The sequence below is a fragment of the Thermobia domestica genome, chromosome 15 (genome assembly GCF_964235325.1).
Source record: "Thermobia domestica chromosome 15, izTheDome1.hap1.1, whole genome shotgun sequence".
Classification (NCBI taxonomy): domain Eukaryota; kingdom Metazoa; phylum Arthropoda; class Insecta; order Zygentoma; family Lepismatidae; genus Thermobia; species Thermobia domestica.
In genome coordinates this window covers 161,024,893-161,038,368 of record NC_137468.1, presented here as the reverse complement: position 1 = coordinate 161,038,368, position 13,476 = coordinate 161,024,893, and the positions used below count along the sequence as shown (strand labels likewise).

At 33.7% G+C, this 13,476-nt stretch overlaps 1 protein-coding gene across 3 annotated transcripts in view; it reads left to right on the top strand.

Moving 5' to 3' along the window:
- Positions 1–13,476, top strand: part of mew (multiple edematous wings) — a 534,082-nt gene that overhangs the window by 468,991 nt on the left and 51,615 nt on the right. For all 3 annotated transcript variants that reach the window (XM_081740321.1, XM_081740322.1, XM_081740323.1), the window contains 4 exons: positions 2,090–2,298; positions 8,430–8,637; positions 10,830–10,964; positions 11,802–11,943. In XM_081740321.1, coding sequence (XP_081596447.1) covers positions 2,090–2,298; positions 8,430–8,637; positions 10,830–10,964; positions 11,802–11,943 — 694 coding nt within the window. The remainder of the gene's footprint in view (positions 1–2,089; positions 2,299–8,429; positions 8,638–10,829; positions 10,965–11,801; positions 11,944–13,476) is intronic.

Sequence of the window (13,476 nt, the reverse complement as noted above, 5' to 3'; positions counted from 1 at the left end):
TCATTATTTCCTTCTTTCTTTCTTTTTCTTGTGTTCATTCTTTTTTGCCTTCATTCATTCTTTCTTGCCTGCTTGCCTATTTCTTTTTCTCTTTCCTTCTCTCTTTCTTTCCTTCCTTCTTACTATGTGTCTATTATGATAGCGAGAAGCATTTTCTTTTAAAATCAATTTAACGTTATAATAATAGCTACTATCTTTTCCTCTTTAGTATAGTCAAAACGGACGTGGCAGAAACCAAGCACTTTCGGTTTTAACGTTGATCGCCATACAGCAGGAACGGAAATAGATAGCGAGAAGCAGTTTTCTGCGATCAGTTAAGCGTTGCAAGAATATGTTTCATCTCCACTTTGATCTCTCTACTAAAACTGGAAATAGGTTTAATACAGTGACTCTCAGTTAAGTATCTGGAAAGATGAGGAAATATTCCGTGTGGAGTCTTCAAACCTTTTTGCTTGTTAGCATTCAACCTATATGACATGGGATATGCTGTTTAAAATGGGTGTCGTTGATCGAACTGTTACTGAAGCTTGTAAGCGAGACAGGCACCCCCTCCCCTTTCCACCGTAGTTCGAACACAGAACCACATTCACAGAAGCATGAGCGTTAGCCACTTGTCCACGAAGGGATGCAATTTGTGAATATTATTACTACATACATATTTTGATTTTATGGGTGTGTGACAGGAAGTAACGACTATTCTGTGAAGGTATTCAAAATGTTTAAGAGCCTGACAGTCTAAAAATAATTCAAAATTTACCATTTTTCTTTTGCTTGTTTATTCATAAGTGAAAGGATATAATGAAATGCAACTTACCAGAATCATAGATAAGGTTATTCTACAACAGAAAATATGAACCTGAAGTGTTGCCATCCATAGAAATTACAGTGTTGCCAGAATAACATTTCTCCCAAAATCCAAGTTAAAGCAGCAACTAGAGGAACGAACTCAACAGCATTTGATTACGTATCACGTTGTTTTAGTATCCTGTGAACTACTTTTTAAATATCATGATTATTTAATTTTAATAACTGAATGTTAAAACTATTTTGTTTATTACAAACTAAATACAACTATTATTTAAAAAGTAGTTCATATGATACCAAAACAACATGAACGTAATCAAATGTAGTTGAGTTCGTTCCTCTAGTCGCTGTCTTAACTTAGATTTTGGGGGAATTGTTATTCTGGCAAGACTGAAAATACTTCCAAGTCCATATTTTCTGTTGTAGAATAACATTATCTATGATTATGGTAAGTTGCATTTCATTTTCTGCTTTCACCTATGAAAAACAAGCAAAAGAGAAATTGTAAATTTTGTATTATTTTTACTATTTACGTATCATGTTATTTAGGTATCATGTGAACTACTTTTTAAATAATAATTATATTTAGTTTGTAATACAAAATAGTTTTAACATACAGTTATTAAAATTAAATAATAATGTTATTTATTCTGGCTCTTAAGTTTCAAAATTCGTATCACTCAAAAAATACATTTAAAACACAAAAAATTAGAAACGGGAGCATTCAAACTGGAAATGTACAAACTAAAAGATCTGTTCAATTCAGATTTTTTTTATTCAGTTGTTGTCATGTTTCAGTGTGATCAAAAGAACTTTTAAAAAAAGGAGAAAAAAAGAAAAGTAACAGAAAGAGCTTTTGAAAGTAATTTTATATAGAGAGAGACAAAAAATAACCTGTCAGGATCATATTTTGAATTTACAGCCAGTTAGTAGATCCACTATTACTGCAATAGAGTCGAATTAAATAATGTACAATTATGAAATTCGTTAAAACTCGTACTTTGTAATATTTACTCGGGTGCTATAGGGTACGTTTGAATAAATGAATAAAATATGCTTACCTTTAATATCCGTTTCAGTGAATTATTATAAAATCATTTCAACATGCTCTGATGTCTTCTTCAGTAACTCATATCTAACTTACGAATTGCATTTGATTCTGTTGATGTATCTAACAATTTGGTTCCAAGGAAAATTCTTATTTCTTTTCTTTTATATAATTTTTGTAATTTAGTTTAGTTTGTATAGTAAAGTAGAAAGTTTTAATATTATTTGATTCTTACAGAGCACACGAGCAGTTTGGGTACTGCCAGGCAGGAACAAGTGGACTGCTTATAGATGATACTGCTGTCATAGGTACTCCAGGACCTTACACATGGCGGGGCACTATATTTGTGAAGAGTATCAAAGACGATTTCCTTGATCGAGATAATACGATTTACCATGGGCCACTGCTAGAAGGCAGTTCTCCTGTTAATAAATACAGTTACTTAGGTGAGTTTTTCCCCGTGCGGTTTGTATGATAAAATTATAGTGCAGTAGTTATGAAAATTGAGAATAATGATTTAAAACCACACTTTTCTCAACACACTTCCTAGCTTTAAAAATAATTTTTAAATTAAGTAGATTCGGTTTAGAGTAAGAACTCTCATGAGCAGTGGTCGAAATGAGACGGTATGCGGTGGTATGCCGTACCGCCTCTGGTTTTTCAGTAATGAGGACATACCGTATCTGGTTTTTTAATGATCAAGACAATGTTTAAATAGCCGGTATATTGAGTCAAAATCATAATAAAATATATCGCCTCTGCTTTTTTTCCACTTCGAACTCTGCTCATGAGGTATTCCAGATGGTCCGATAGTATTATTTTGAAAAATTTCTTCGAGTCTCCTTAATAATTTTCATATATTAATTCACACGAGAAAATATTGAAGGTCAAGGAATTAATTCTTAAATATATCTTGTGTAAATAACTGTAGGAGACAATAATTGGGTATTTACTGGATTGCAGGTCAAGAAAGTGTTTCTCGAATATAGTTCATGTAAGTAACTTATCCAAGAGACCAATATCCCCATATATATACGAGTATAGTGTTATCTATGATTAGCGGGACGTACGAAAGGTATCATAGTCATACCCAGTGGCGTGGCGTGACACTTTCACAATTGTTACCGGTTGTTGATATTACAAGTACCTCTAGTTTTTCAATATCAGAAAATCTAGTACTTTTTTTTCTTTTAGCGTATCAATCATTTCAGACTATAGGCATTGGCAACGATTTTTTAGGGGGTGTGTGTCAAATCCCACTTCAATTACCTTGATCTTTTTTTTAAAGTGTGGCTCTTCAGGTTCTTCAATTATTTACTAAATATAATCGAAACCGTCTCTCAATGATCTTAGATATTCTTCAAAGTTACCTTTTTTTCTGCAAAAACTTACATCATGAATTTCCTTCTCTAAGATACTGAACAAGATTTCTTATCTTGATCCTATAACATAAAACAGTTCAAGTAAAAATTGAAGTCAAAACTTTAAAGGGTTTGGTAGAATTTTGCTGCACTAACTCTGGTTTGAGAATCTCATTCGTCGATGTTTTTGTCATGGATTTAAAGAGTCCTAACAGTTCATCTTTAAAGCTACACAACACATCATTTATCCTACTTCTATAGTTCCACCTTGTGTTTGAGGCTGTTGGAATACTTTTGTTGACTACATAGGCCAGTAGCCAGCCCAAAAATGTAGGAGGATCGGCTGAAGTTAGGGGGGTCCATCCAACCTTATTATAGTTCATCACCATATTATAGTTCATTTACAAGCCTACCGTGAAAATTTTAGAGGAGGTAGCAAAAATCTACGGGGACCGGCTCCTCTAAACCCCCCTGGATACGGGCCTATGACTACACAATCCAAAGCATTTGTTCTTTTTGAAGACTTCGAGAATAAAGAAGCAAGTCACGACATAGTTTTAGAAAAACTTACGCCCTTTTGTATAGCCAAGGGACTTTTCTAACACTAAATTAAGCCTATGGGCATGACAATGAAAAAATATACTTTTGTACAAGTATATCTTTGTTTAACTAGAGGCTGCTGCTTCCTACCTCACCAACCATAACCGAAGCTCCATCGTATGTTTGAGCAACAAGTTTTCCGTATTAAAAACGAGTCAGACTCAAACACAATTTGGGACAGTCAAACTACGGTATGATGAAGACAATTGCATCGTAACAGTATATTCCTATTTGGCGCTGGCAGTGTAAATGCGGCATAGACCGTCCGAACTTTTTTTTTTAAAAAAAAAGAAAGAAAGAAAACGAAAATATGTAAACATCTTCCCATGTTGATGATGAAATTTAGAGACATATGAAAATAAGTAAACTTTCATATTTCTACCGTTACCGCCGGTAACAGCGGTAATATGCACTACACGTCCCTGGTCATACCAATAACCAACTCGTTTTTAGAAATCTAGTCATCCATAATTCTTACACCGCTATTTATGAACGTTCTATTTATGATGAAATGAAAGAATAGAGGTTTGGAGAAATGATTTTAAATATCTGTAATTTTATCTTTATTTGTGTTTGTTAAAACTTTTTAAGCACTGACTCATGATTCATAATTAGACATTGACTATGAAACAAGTACATACCTTATATTTATAGATGATGGTATAATAGAAGTCCAGTCGATGATGAAAACAGAACTGAGATGAAAACAGTTTTGTGTTTCTCTGATGTTGATGTTAGCTCCAAAGTTTTGATACGATGTTCTCTTGGTGAAATTTTCGTCACAGCTACTCCCGACTTAGGAAAGCGAAGTAGCTTTGATTCTCGACTAATGTTGTGATCATACACTTCCTGTACTCGTGGTGAAATAGTAAACACGTGTACTTACGAATATACTTCTCTCATCATATTTGTTAATGCATGAATTTACACGATGCCAGGTAAATGACTTAAGTACTTGAAAACAAACTCAAAGACAGAATTATATAGCAGTTTTTACAGATAAAGAATTCGTAAGTTAATCATAATTTAGTTTTGAAATATCCAAAGTTTCCTATCATTGTTCTTTGTAAGTCGTTCGAAGAGTAATGAACTCAAAATACAATCACGGGCAAAAGTTTAGTAAGAGTCCGTGACAATATATATATATATTAAAGGTCAAGAAAATGGTTCTTGAGTATAGTTTATATAATAAGTAACTTATCCACAAGACAATGAATATGCCGAAAACTTTTAGATTGGAAATCAAGACTAATTCTTGAAAATAGTTTTATATAAGTAACTCACCCAAGAAGTAAAAAAAAATATATATATATATATTCGGATTATTTTTGGATTGAAAGTCAAGAAAATGACTCTTGAATATAGTTTAAAGAAGTAATTTATCCAAGACACAATAGATATCTGGAGTACTTTTGCATTGAAAGTCAAACAACTGGTTCTTGAATATAGTTTATGTAAGAAACTTACCTAAGAGACAATAAATATCTGGATAACTTGTAGATTGAACTCTCAAAAAATAATTCTTGAATATAGTTTAAAGAAGTGATTTATCCAAGAGACAATAGATATCCGGAGTACTTTTGAATTGAAAGTCAAACTACTTGAATATAGTTTATGTAAGAAATTTACCTAAGAGACAACAAATATCCGGATAACTTGTGGATTGAACTCGCAGAAAATGATTCTTTAATATAATTTATATATCGTAAATGACTTATCCAAGGGACAGTTAATATCCAGGTAAGTTTTCGATTGGAAATTAAAAAACTCGTTCTTCGATATGCTGTAGTTTATATAAATACAAACATACAATAAATATCTGGATAACTTTTATATTGGAAATCAGGAAAACAGTTCTTGAATGTACTAGTTTATGTAAGTAACTTATCCAAGAGACAATAAATATCCGGATTGAGGGTCAAGGAAATGTTTCTTGAATGTAGTTCATGTAAGGACAGAATTTGACAAATAACAAGTATTTGCGCTTTGTGGTGCTGCAAAGTGTTGTTTTCATAATTTACAATATGTCGTGTTGACTTTAATTTGGAGAAATACTTTTCTAGTTTTTGTAAGTAATTATACCATAGAGACATACAAATTTTTACCAATCTACTGTTGGTAATTAACGTTGTTTAGAATAAGCACAGATAAATGAATCATAATGCAAGCTATATATTCTATTACGTGCTCTTGTTAAGTATTGAGGAAGTGTTAAGTGTTAAATATTTGAGAACAAGATCCTGAGATGAATATTAAACCCAAGAAGAACGAGAATGGGGAATGGCGGAAACTTCATAAAGAGGAACTACATAATTTATACGGTTTACCAAACATTGTTAGGATCACCAAATCTAGGAGGCTCAGGTGGGCTGGTCATATAGTCAGAATGAAAGGAAGTAGGGACGCTTACAAAGTTTTAACTGCAAATCCAACTAGAAAACGACCATTAGAAAGAGCCAGGCGCAGATGGGAGGACAATGTTAAGATGGATCTCGCAGAAATAGAAATACAAAGTAGAAACTGGATTCACTCAATGGAGAGCTTTTGTGAACGCGGCATTGAACCTACGGATTCCATAGAGTTAGTTAGTTAGCTATTGTTAAGTGTATGCACAGGGATTAGATTCTGTCACTTACTGTAATTACGATAAAAAATGAAATGAAATGTTTTTAAGTTTTACATCCCACGATAATACCGGCTAGGCTAAAGGAGACGTTGATGATGAGAAATGAATGAAATGGTGGAATGAAGGAAGTGGGAAAAAACGGAAGAACCCCAAGGAAACTCACTTGGCGCGAACTGGAATGGAATCAAAGACTCCATGCACCAGAGGTGAATGCTCTACCACTGAGCCACCGTGGCCTCTAGTTGCGATAAAGTATTGTCCGTTGATAATAGTAGATTTCTTGTTGAGTAGAAATTCTGAGTTGAGGGATTTACTACCGTTTCCTTACTCTTAACAGCTGCATTAAGTTTTCGATGGTTCAAAATCTGTTTCAGATTGACAGTGTGGGACTATCAATTACAAACTGACTCCAAGTAAATAAATAAATAGAAGGTTCTATAGAATGACAATTTACTGCTGTGTTCATTGTAAACAAGAAAAAAGGTCTATGCACTGACCAACTTAAACTGTTCCCAGGCTCAGCTCACATGTGTTATGTTATCACTGGTTTTCTGTACTCAACTCACACTTGTTTTTAAAGTCTGGGTTACCATTATTTTACCCCATGCCTTTCACTTGTTATAAAATTAAGTCAGTTACTCTCCTTAGACAGATATTCATAATAAGTAACTTATCCAAGAGGGCAATATCCAAATTCCGTATTTAAATGAATTTGGATTTATAATACGTTGATAATAAGCAAAAGAAACGAATGAAGGAATATTTTGGGTGGCGGATAACGGATAATACTCGAATGACAGGCAATATCGCATGACACATCAGATCGAGGGCAATATTCGAATGACGGGCAATACTTAGCTGTTATATTATCTGATATCGTATTATTTGTAACTGATTATCCGTTAACTGTGTTCTATACATTACTTAGATACAGTCTGTTGAAAAATTTATCGATTATCCGGATATAAATAAATTTTTTATCATCTTTAATTTAATATAAAATAAAATACGTGAAATATTTTTGTCCCATTTTGTATGAAATATACTAGCTACGTAGTTAAAAATACTGTATTTACTCGCGTAATTTTCGCACTTTTTTAGACGAAAAAAGTTGTTTTGAAACAAGGGTGCGTAAATTATGCGGGGAAAAAAATTAGCCACATCAGTGAACATCATCTAATTTTTTTCCCCAGTCAAAATAACACGAAAATACCGGTACACATTTTCTTTGTAGCAAGAATTGACAACAAACAACTAATTCTAAATTTGTAGAAAAATAACATTAAAAATTGATTAAGAAGTCGTATGGTTTCTTACCTTACACCAATGGCTTTGCTGCGTTGCCAGTTGTTCATTAGCTACCGTAATTGATTCCTGGAAAAATGCTGTTTCACAAAAAGTTTCCGCGTGCGCAAATTACGCGAGGAAAATAAAATATACAGAAATTGCCCTTCAAAATTGGGATGCGAAAATTATGCGAGGGCAAAAATTACGCGCGTATTTACGGTATATACTAGTATGCATCACCACAAATGACGACTAACAACTAGCGACAGAAATGACATGACTAGCAACTAGCGATACAAATGGCGTGACTAACAAGTAGCGACACAAATAATATGACTAGTATGTAGCGACATAAATAACAACTAACAACTAGGGTCATAAGTGACGACGAACAACTAGCAACACAAATGACATGACTAACAAATAGCGCCATAAATGACATGACTAATAATCAGCGACACAAATGACAACCTACAACTAGCGATACTAATACTTGACATATAGGTAGGAACACAGACGACAGGAATAACATGTAGTGACACTAACGAGGCGTTTAATGAGAGCTTTACTTTTATGTGTCACCCCAGCGCAGGTAACCTTCAATTCTGGTTTTAACAATAAGATTTCTGATTATAGAATATTATAGTTTGGATTGGCTATTGTATTAGTGGAATAAAAATAAAAAAGAATTGATTCTTTATAGGAATGTCTGTAACAGCTGTTAAACTTCACGGCAATACATTAGCATTCGTTGCTGGTGCACCAAGGTCGAATGGAACTGGCCAAGTAGTTATTTTCATGATAGCTAAGAAACGAGAAACCATTATGAAAGCACACGAAATTTTAGATGGAGAACAATTTGCGTCTAGCTTCGGGTATGAAGTAGCTTCTGCTGATGTAAATAATGACAGGTGAGTGACCATGTTTTCTCTATTTTTTCTCATAAACGAAATAAAATAATTTTTATTTGTTTATTTACACCCCATAAACGAATAATGATACTGTCTATTAAGAATTTGTTTGTAGCTAAAAGAAAAGTTTTTTTCTTTCACATTTTCTTTTTTCCCCTCTAAAATTAATTTTTCTTCCTAACTTAGGAAAGAAGTTTTCCTCTGCTAATGTTATCAGTCGTGGAGAAATATATTTTTAATAATAATAATAATAATAATAATAATAATAATAATAATAATAATAATAATAATAATAATAATAATAATAATAATAATAATAATAATAATAATAATGTCTCTTTTGTTTCTGCCAACTAAGGACTACGTTATTCCAATTGTTTCCTCTGGGCTTTGACATTTGCCCAGTATTTGGTGTTGCATCTTCATCTACGTCAACAGGTATTTGCTTTATAATTGGGAGGTCTTTGGTAATTGACTTAGTTATACTTTTTATTTCGTATCCTATACAGGGCCATCTATAATACAGGTGACCCCGACAAATGTCAGGCAGTTTGTGAATATATAACATGCATTAGAAGATGAATATTCTCCCCAGTGTTCATCACACCTACAATAGATAAAAGAAAACGTGTGGAGAAAAAGTATATGAAAGAGCATTAATCATATAACAGAAAACAAGTACTAGGCAGTCCAGTGGCGTACAGTAGAAGGAATTTCGGGGCTTTCAATCCACCCTCCCCCCTCCCCCTTGAGCAAAATAGTATTGAAATATAAACACTTACTATATTAATACATATGCAGAAATGACGAATATCCTGAAAGAATATGAAATTGAGAGCTTGAACCTCCCCACCCCTTTGATGAAATTCTGCGTACGCTACTGATGCAGAAGAATAAAGTACATAATAGAGCATACACATAAAAAAATACTCTTGAAAAACAGTAGTCGTGGCATGTTTAGGTGTGTTGCTATAAAATTTAAAAAGATTTACAAGAAATTTGGTTTGTATTTCCTGACCACGGTTCCCAAAAGATTTAGCACGGGAATATACTACATGCTGTCTCTTGTTAGTGTCATAAAGAACTTCTTAAGGGTATAGTTCGATACCAATCTCACCTTAATAGGTGATGTGACTTTCTTTCAGTATCATTTTTTTTGCCTTTACAAAATAATTAGTTTTTCCAGTTTTTTTTCGAAAACTACGCATCGGTTCTTACACTGACCAAGGGTGCCGATCCTGGGGGGCCGGGAGGCCCGGGCTCCCCCAAAACTCATGTAGGCCCCCCTATTGTATTTATGAATATACAATATTTGGCATAATTGGAATGCAATTTGTCTTAAAATCCTTAAACATATACCTTCTGCATCTGAATGCCCCCCGCCCCAATTTGCAGAGAAATCGGCACCCTTGACACTAACGCATATGATTTTGCTTTACTCTGTAAGATGTATTGATTGGTGTATGTCTGATCTTTTGGACAGTTTTTTCCTCGTTTATCTCTAATAATTAGGGACCGGATATTTAGGCATTAAAAACCTGGAAAATAGGCACTAAAATAACTCGAAATAATGAAGATAAATACTCAATACAATTAAAAAATAAATTTGTCATAGATAATGTTCGAAGAATATAGAAACATACCTGTCTTTTACTGTATATAGGAAAACGAAGCTTGACGTGTATTTCATGTATATTTGGTAAATTCTATACAGCACTTTGTCACTATACATAACAGTCCAAATTTTATACATTTTATCTTATAGTTCAGTACACATAGCAGTCCGTTTTACGGCATCTTATTACTACAAACAACACTTACATTTCTCGGAAGAAGCAGATTTTTTTCCCAATAAAGTCTTATTTTGAAGAAAATGCATAGAATAGGGAACATTAGGCACTAAAGTAATTATTTAGGCAGAAAAGGGCGAAATAGGCAAAATAAAATTGGCTTAAATTGAAACTACAACCCCCAATATAAACTTTAATATGTAATTTTTAATCTTATCTTTAATATTAAAGAATAGGCATTTTGCCTAACATCCGGTCTCTACTAATAATATTGTTAAATTTATGTATTTTTATGTATGCCATTTTCTTTTCTAAATTTCTGTTTCAACTGTGTCACATTTCGTACCTTTTCTGATAAATATATAAATAAACAATTTTAAAAAGTACTGATTTCGTTTTCAGGTTACCAGATCTACTAGTAGGGGCACCGTTTTACCACGGAAAGGATGTTGGTGGAGCAGTATACGTCTACCTCAATTCAGAGTACGGTTTTAAATGGATGAAACCTTTGCGATTAGTTGGGAAGCCCGAATCAAGGTAAATATCAGCCATTTTATCTTTCGTTTAGTAGGCTTTTTTTAAAAAGTGTAATTTATTTCTCATTCAGGGTTTGTGCGTAGAAATCCCAGCACATTGGAACTCTTCGTTAAGCTCACCTTTACTTATCAGCAGCTCACCCTTGCATCCGAATCCCGTAACAACCATAAAGCCACAAGGGAAACTTTCTCTGCACTGACGAACAAATTTTCTGTACCTTGCCGTCAATGTCACGGTATGTGATCGCCTAAATGTGACTACCAGCAGTGACATAGACATACATGTATGATTCATCCATTGTGACAACTTTCTTCCATTTGGAACCCGCCAGGTACTTTTCATATAGTTTCTTGCAGTTCGTCTTACGTTTAGCAATGTGACGCGATAGTAGGTGGTGTACACGAGCCTTCCGAACACATTTCAACCTGAAACGCTTGCGACTTGTTTTGTTTACAGTTGACGGTGCGAGGTGGAATCTGTAGCCCATATTACGTTGCGTCGGGGGATTTTCTTGGCACGCCAATCAACGGATTCCCCTTAGCACTACGGGTGTCACTTTGCTTGCAGCTCTTCTCGCGATGGGTTTTAGATAGGGAGAAACTCAGTGCGCTTTAAGGGTTAGAGACCGCCTCAACAAACCCATCGCGATCTATTGGGTCCTATTTATTTTGATACTGTAAATGGCTTTTGATTGTGTTGTTAGAGAATTGTTAAATAAGTAATGGAAATATGTAAATGTAACTTTTAATCGGAAATATTTTAATATTGTTTACAAATGATAGGGTCTGTGTAAGTAAATATAACAATAGAACTGACTATCTTCTTATTTTGCCATAGGTTTGGGTTTGCTATTTCAAATGCTGGTGATCTCAATCTTGATGGTTATGAAGATATAGCAATTGGTGCCCCTTACGATGGGAACGGAAAAGTTTTTATATATCTTGGATCTCAGAATGGAATCCTTTCAGAACCCTCTCAGGTAATTTGATTCTTTTCCTAATTTTATGTACATCTTGCACATAGGAAAGCTAAAAATTAGGGTAGGTACTTTACCATCTCTACAAGCTTAAACAAAACTAAACGAATTAATATATTTCTTGGAAAACTCTTTGTCTATCCCAAAGATATATTTTTTTTTTTTTTTTTTAATCATGTATCAGACTTTAATGTATGAACATGGAACAAAATTGAAATTGTCGGTACGTTGTAAAAATTATTTTATAATACTCATTGTTTGTTTCTTCTCCTTCATCATCGTTATTATTATTATTATTATTATTATTATTATTATTATTATTATTATTATTATTATTATTATTATTATTATTAATGCACTATCTTTTTGAAGAAAATTATTTCACTTATTCTATTTATTCTCGTTGAAGTTTCAATTGATAACCCAGTTAACATTCACAGTGTTGAAACTCCACACGGCGATATTTCTTGCTAGCAAAGACGATGATAACTATTTGTAAAATTATCGATCTCCTTAATTAAAGTATTTTCACAATACAACACAAGTAAGATCATTGCTAGTCTTTCCCCTTCAACAATATTTCGTCCAGAAGTTTTAGTTAAGGGCAGATACAAAACTTCGTTGAGCAAGATATTTTCGATACTTTCCCGGTGCATATCGTAATATTCCAACAACTGTTAGCAGAACTGGATTTAGATTTGGTGGGCCCTAAGCTACTGAAGATAACGGGGCCCTTTATATGTCCAGATGAACGGAGGACCCTTATATAGAAATGAAGAAACCAGTGATATTTTAGGAAGCATGCTAGCAGAAGGGGCCCCATTACGTACATCATAGGGGCCTATACAAACGAAGTGCTGTTGCTATATGTATATTTTCCTTTATTTATTGTTTTTCTTGTATCTTGAAAATGTGCATTCAATTTTTTCCTTTAATTTTTGGGGCCCCCAAGAGCGTGAGGCCCTAAGCTATACCATGTTTAGCTTATACGTAAATTCTTCACTGAGTGTTAGACATCAACAGGAGTAAGCAGACGACACATGAAGTATCAACAAACCATCACGAAAACCAAAGAAGGAAGAAGACAGCAGCGCTGGCCCGAAGGAGGTCGGAGACACCCGAAATTTTCATAGAAAAACTTAAGTTTATAAATATTCATCTCTTCGAAGTTTATTCAATTATTGTGAATATTTTCGCATCGTATAAAATATATTGTAAAGATAGGGAATAACTGCTGTCATCTGTTGGTGATTAGCTTGTTTAAACTCCCTTTTAAGTGGTCTTGATCGTGCTAAAAGCAGCATCGTTTTGGAGGAAATACACCAATGATGTATTGTGAAGGACTGAATTCCTCTAGTTCTCATTTTGCTTTTTATTTGTTCTGACCGTTAAGTTCAATAGAAAAAAAATGAACAGAATAACTGGCTTGAAACAGAAACTACAGCTTACTTTTCGCGTTACGTGTGAGTAACTACTGGTAAGTTACGACTTTACAGTCTGTTTAACTATGACAAACTGTACATTCACAGAATACTG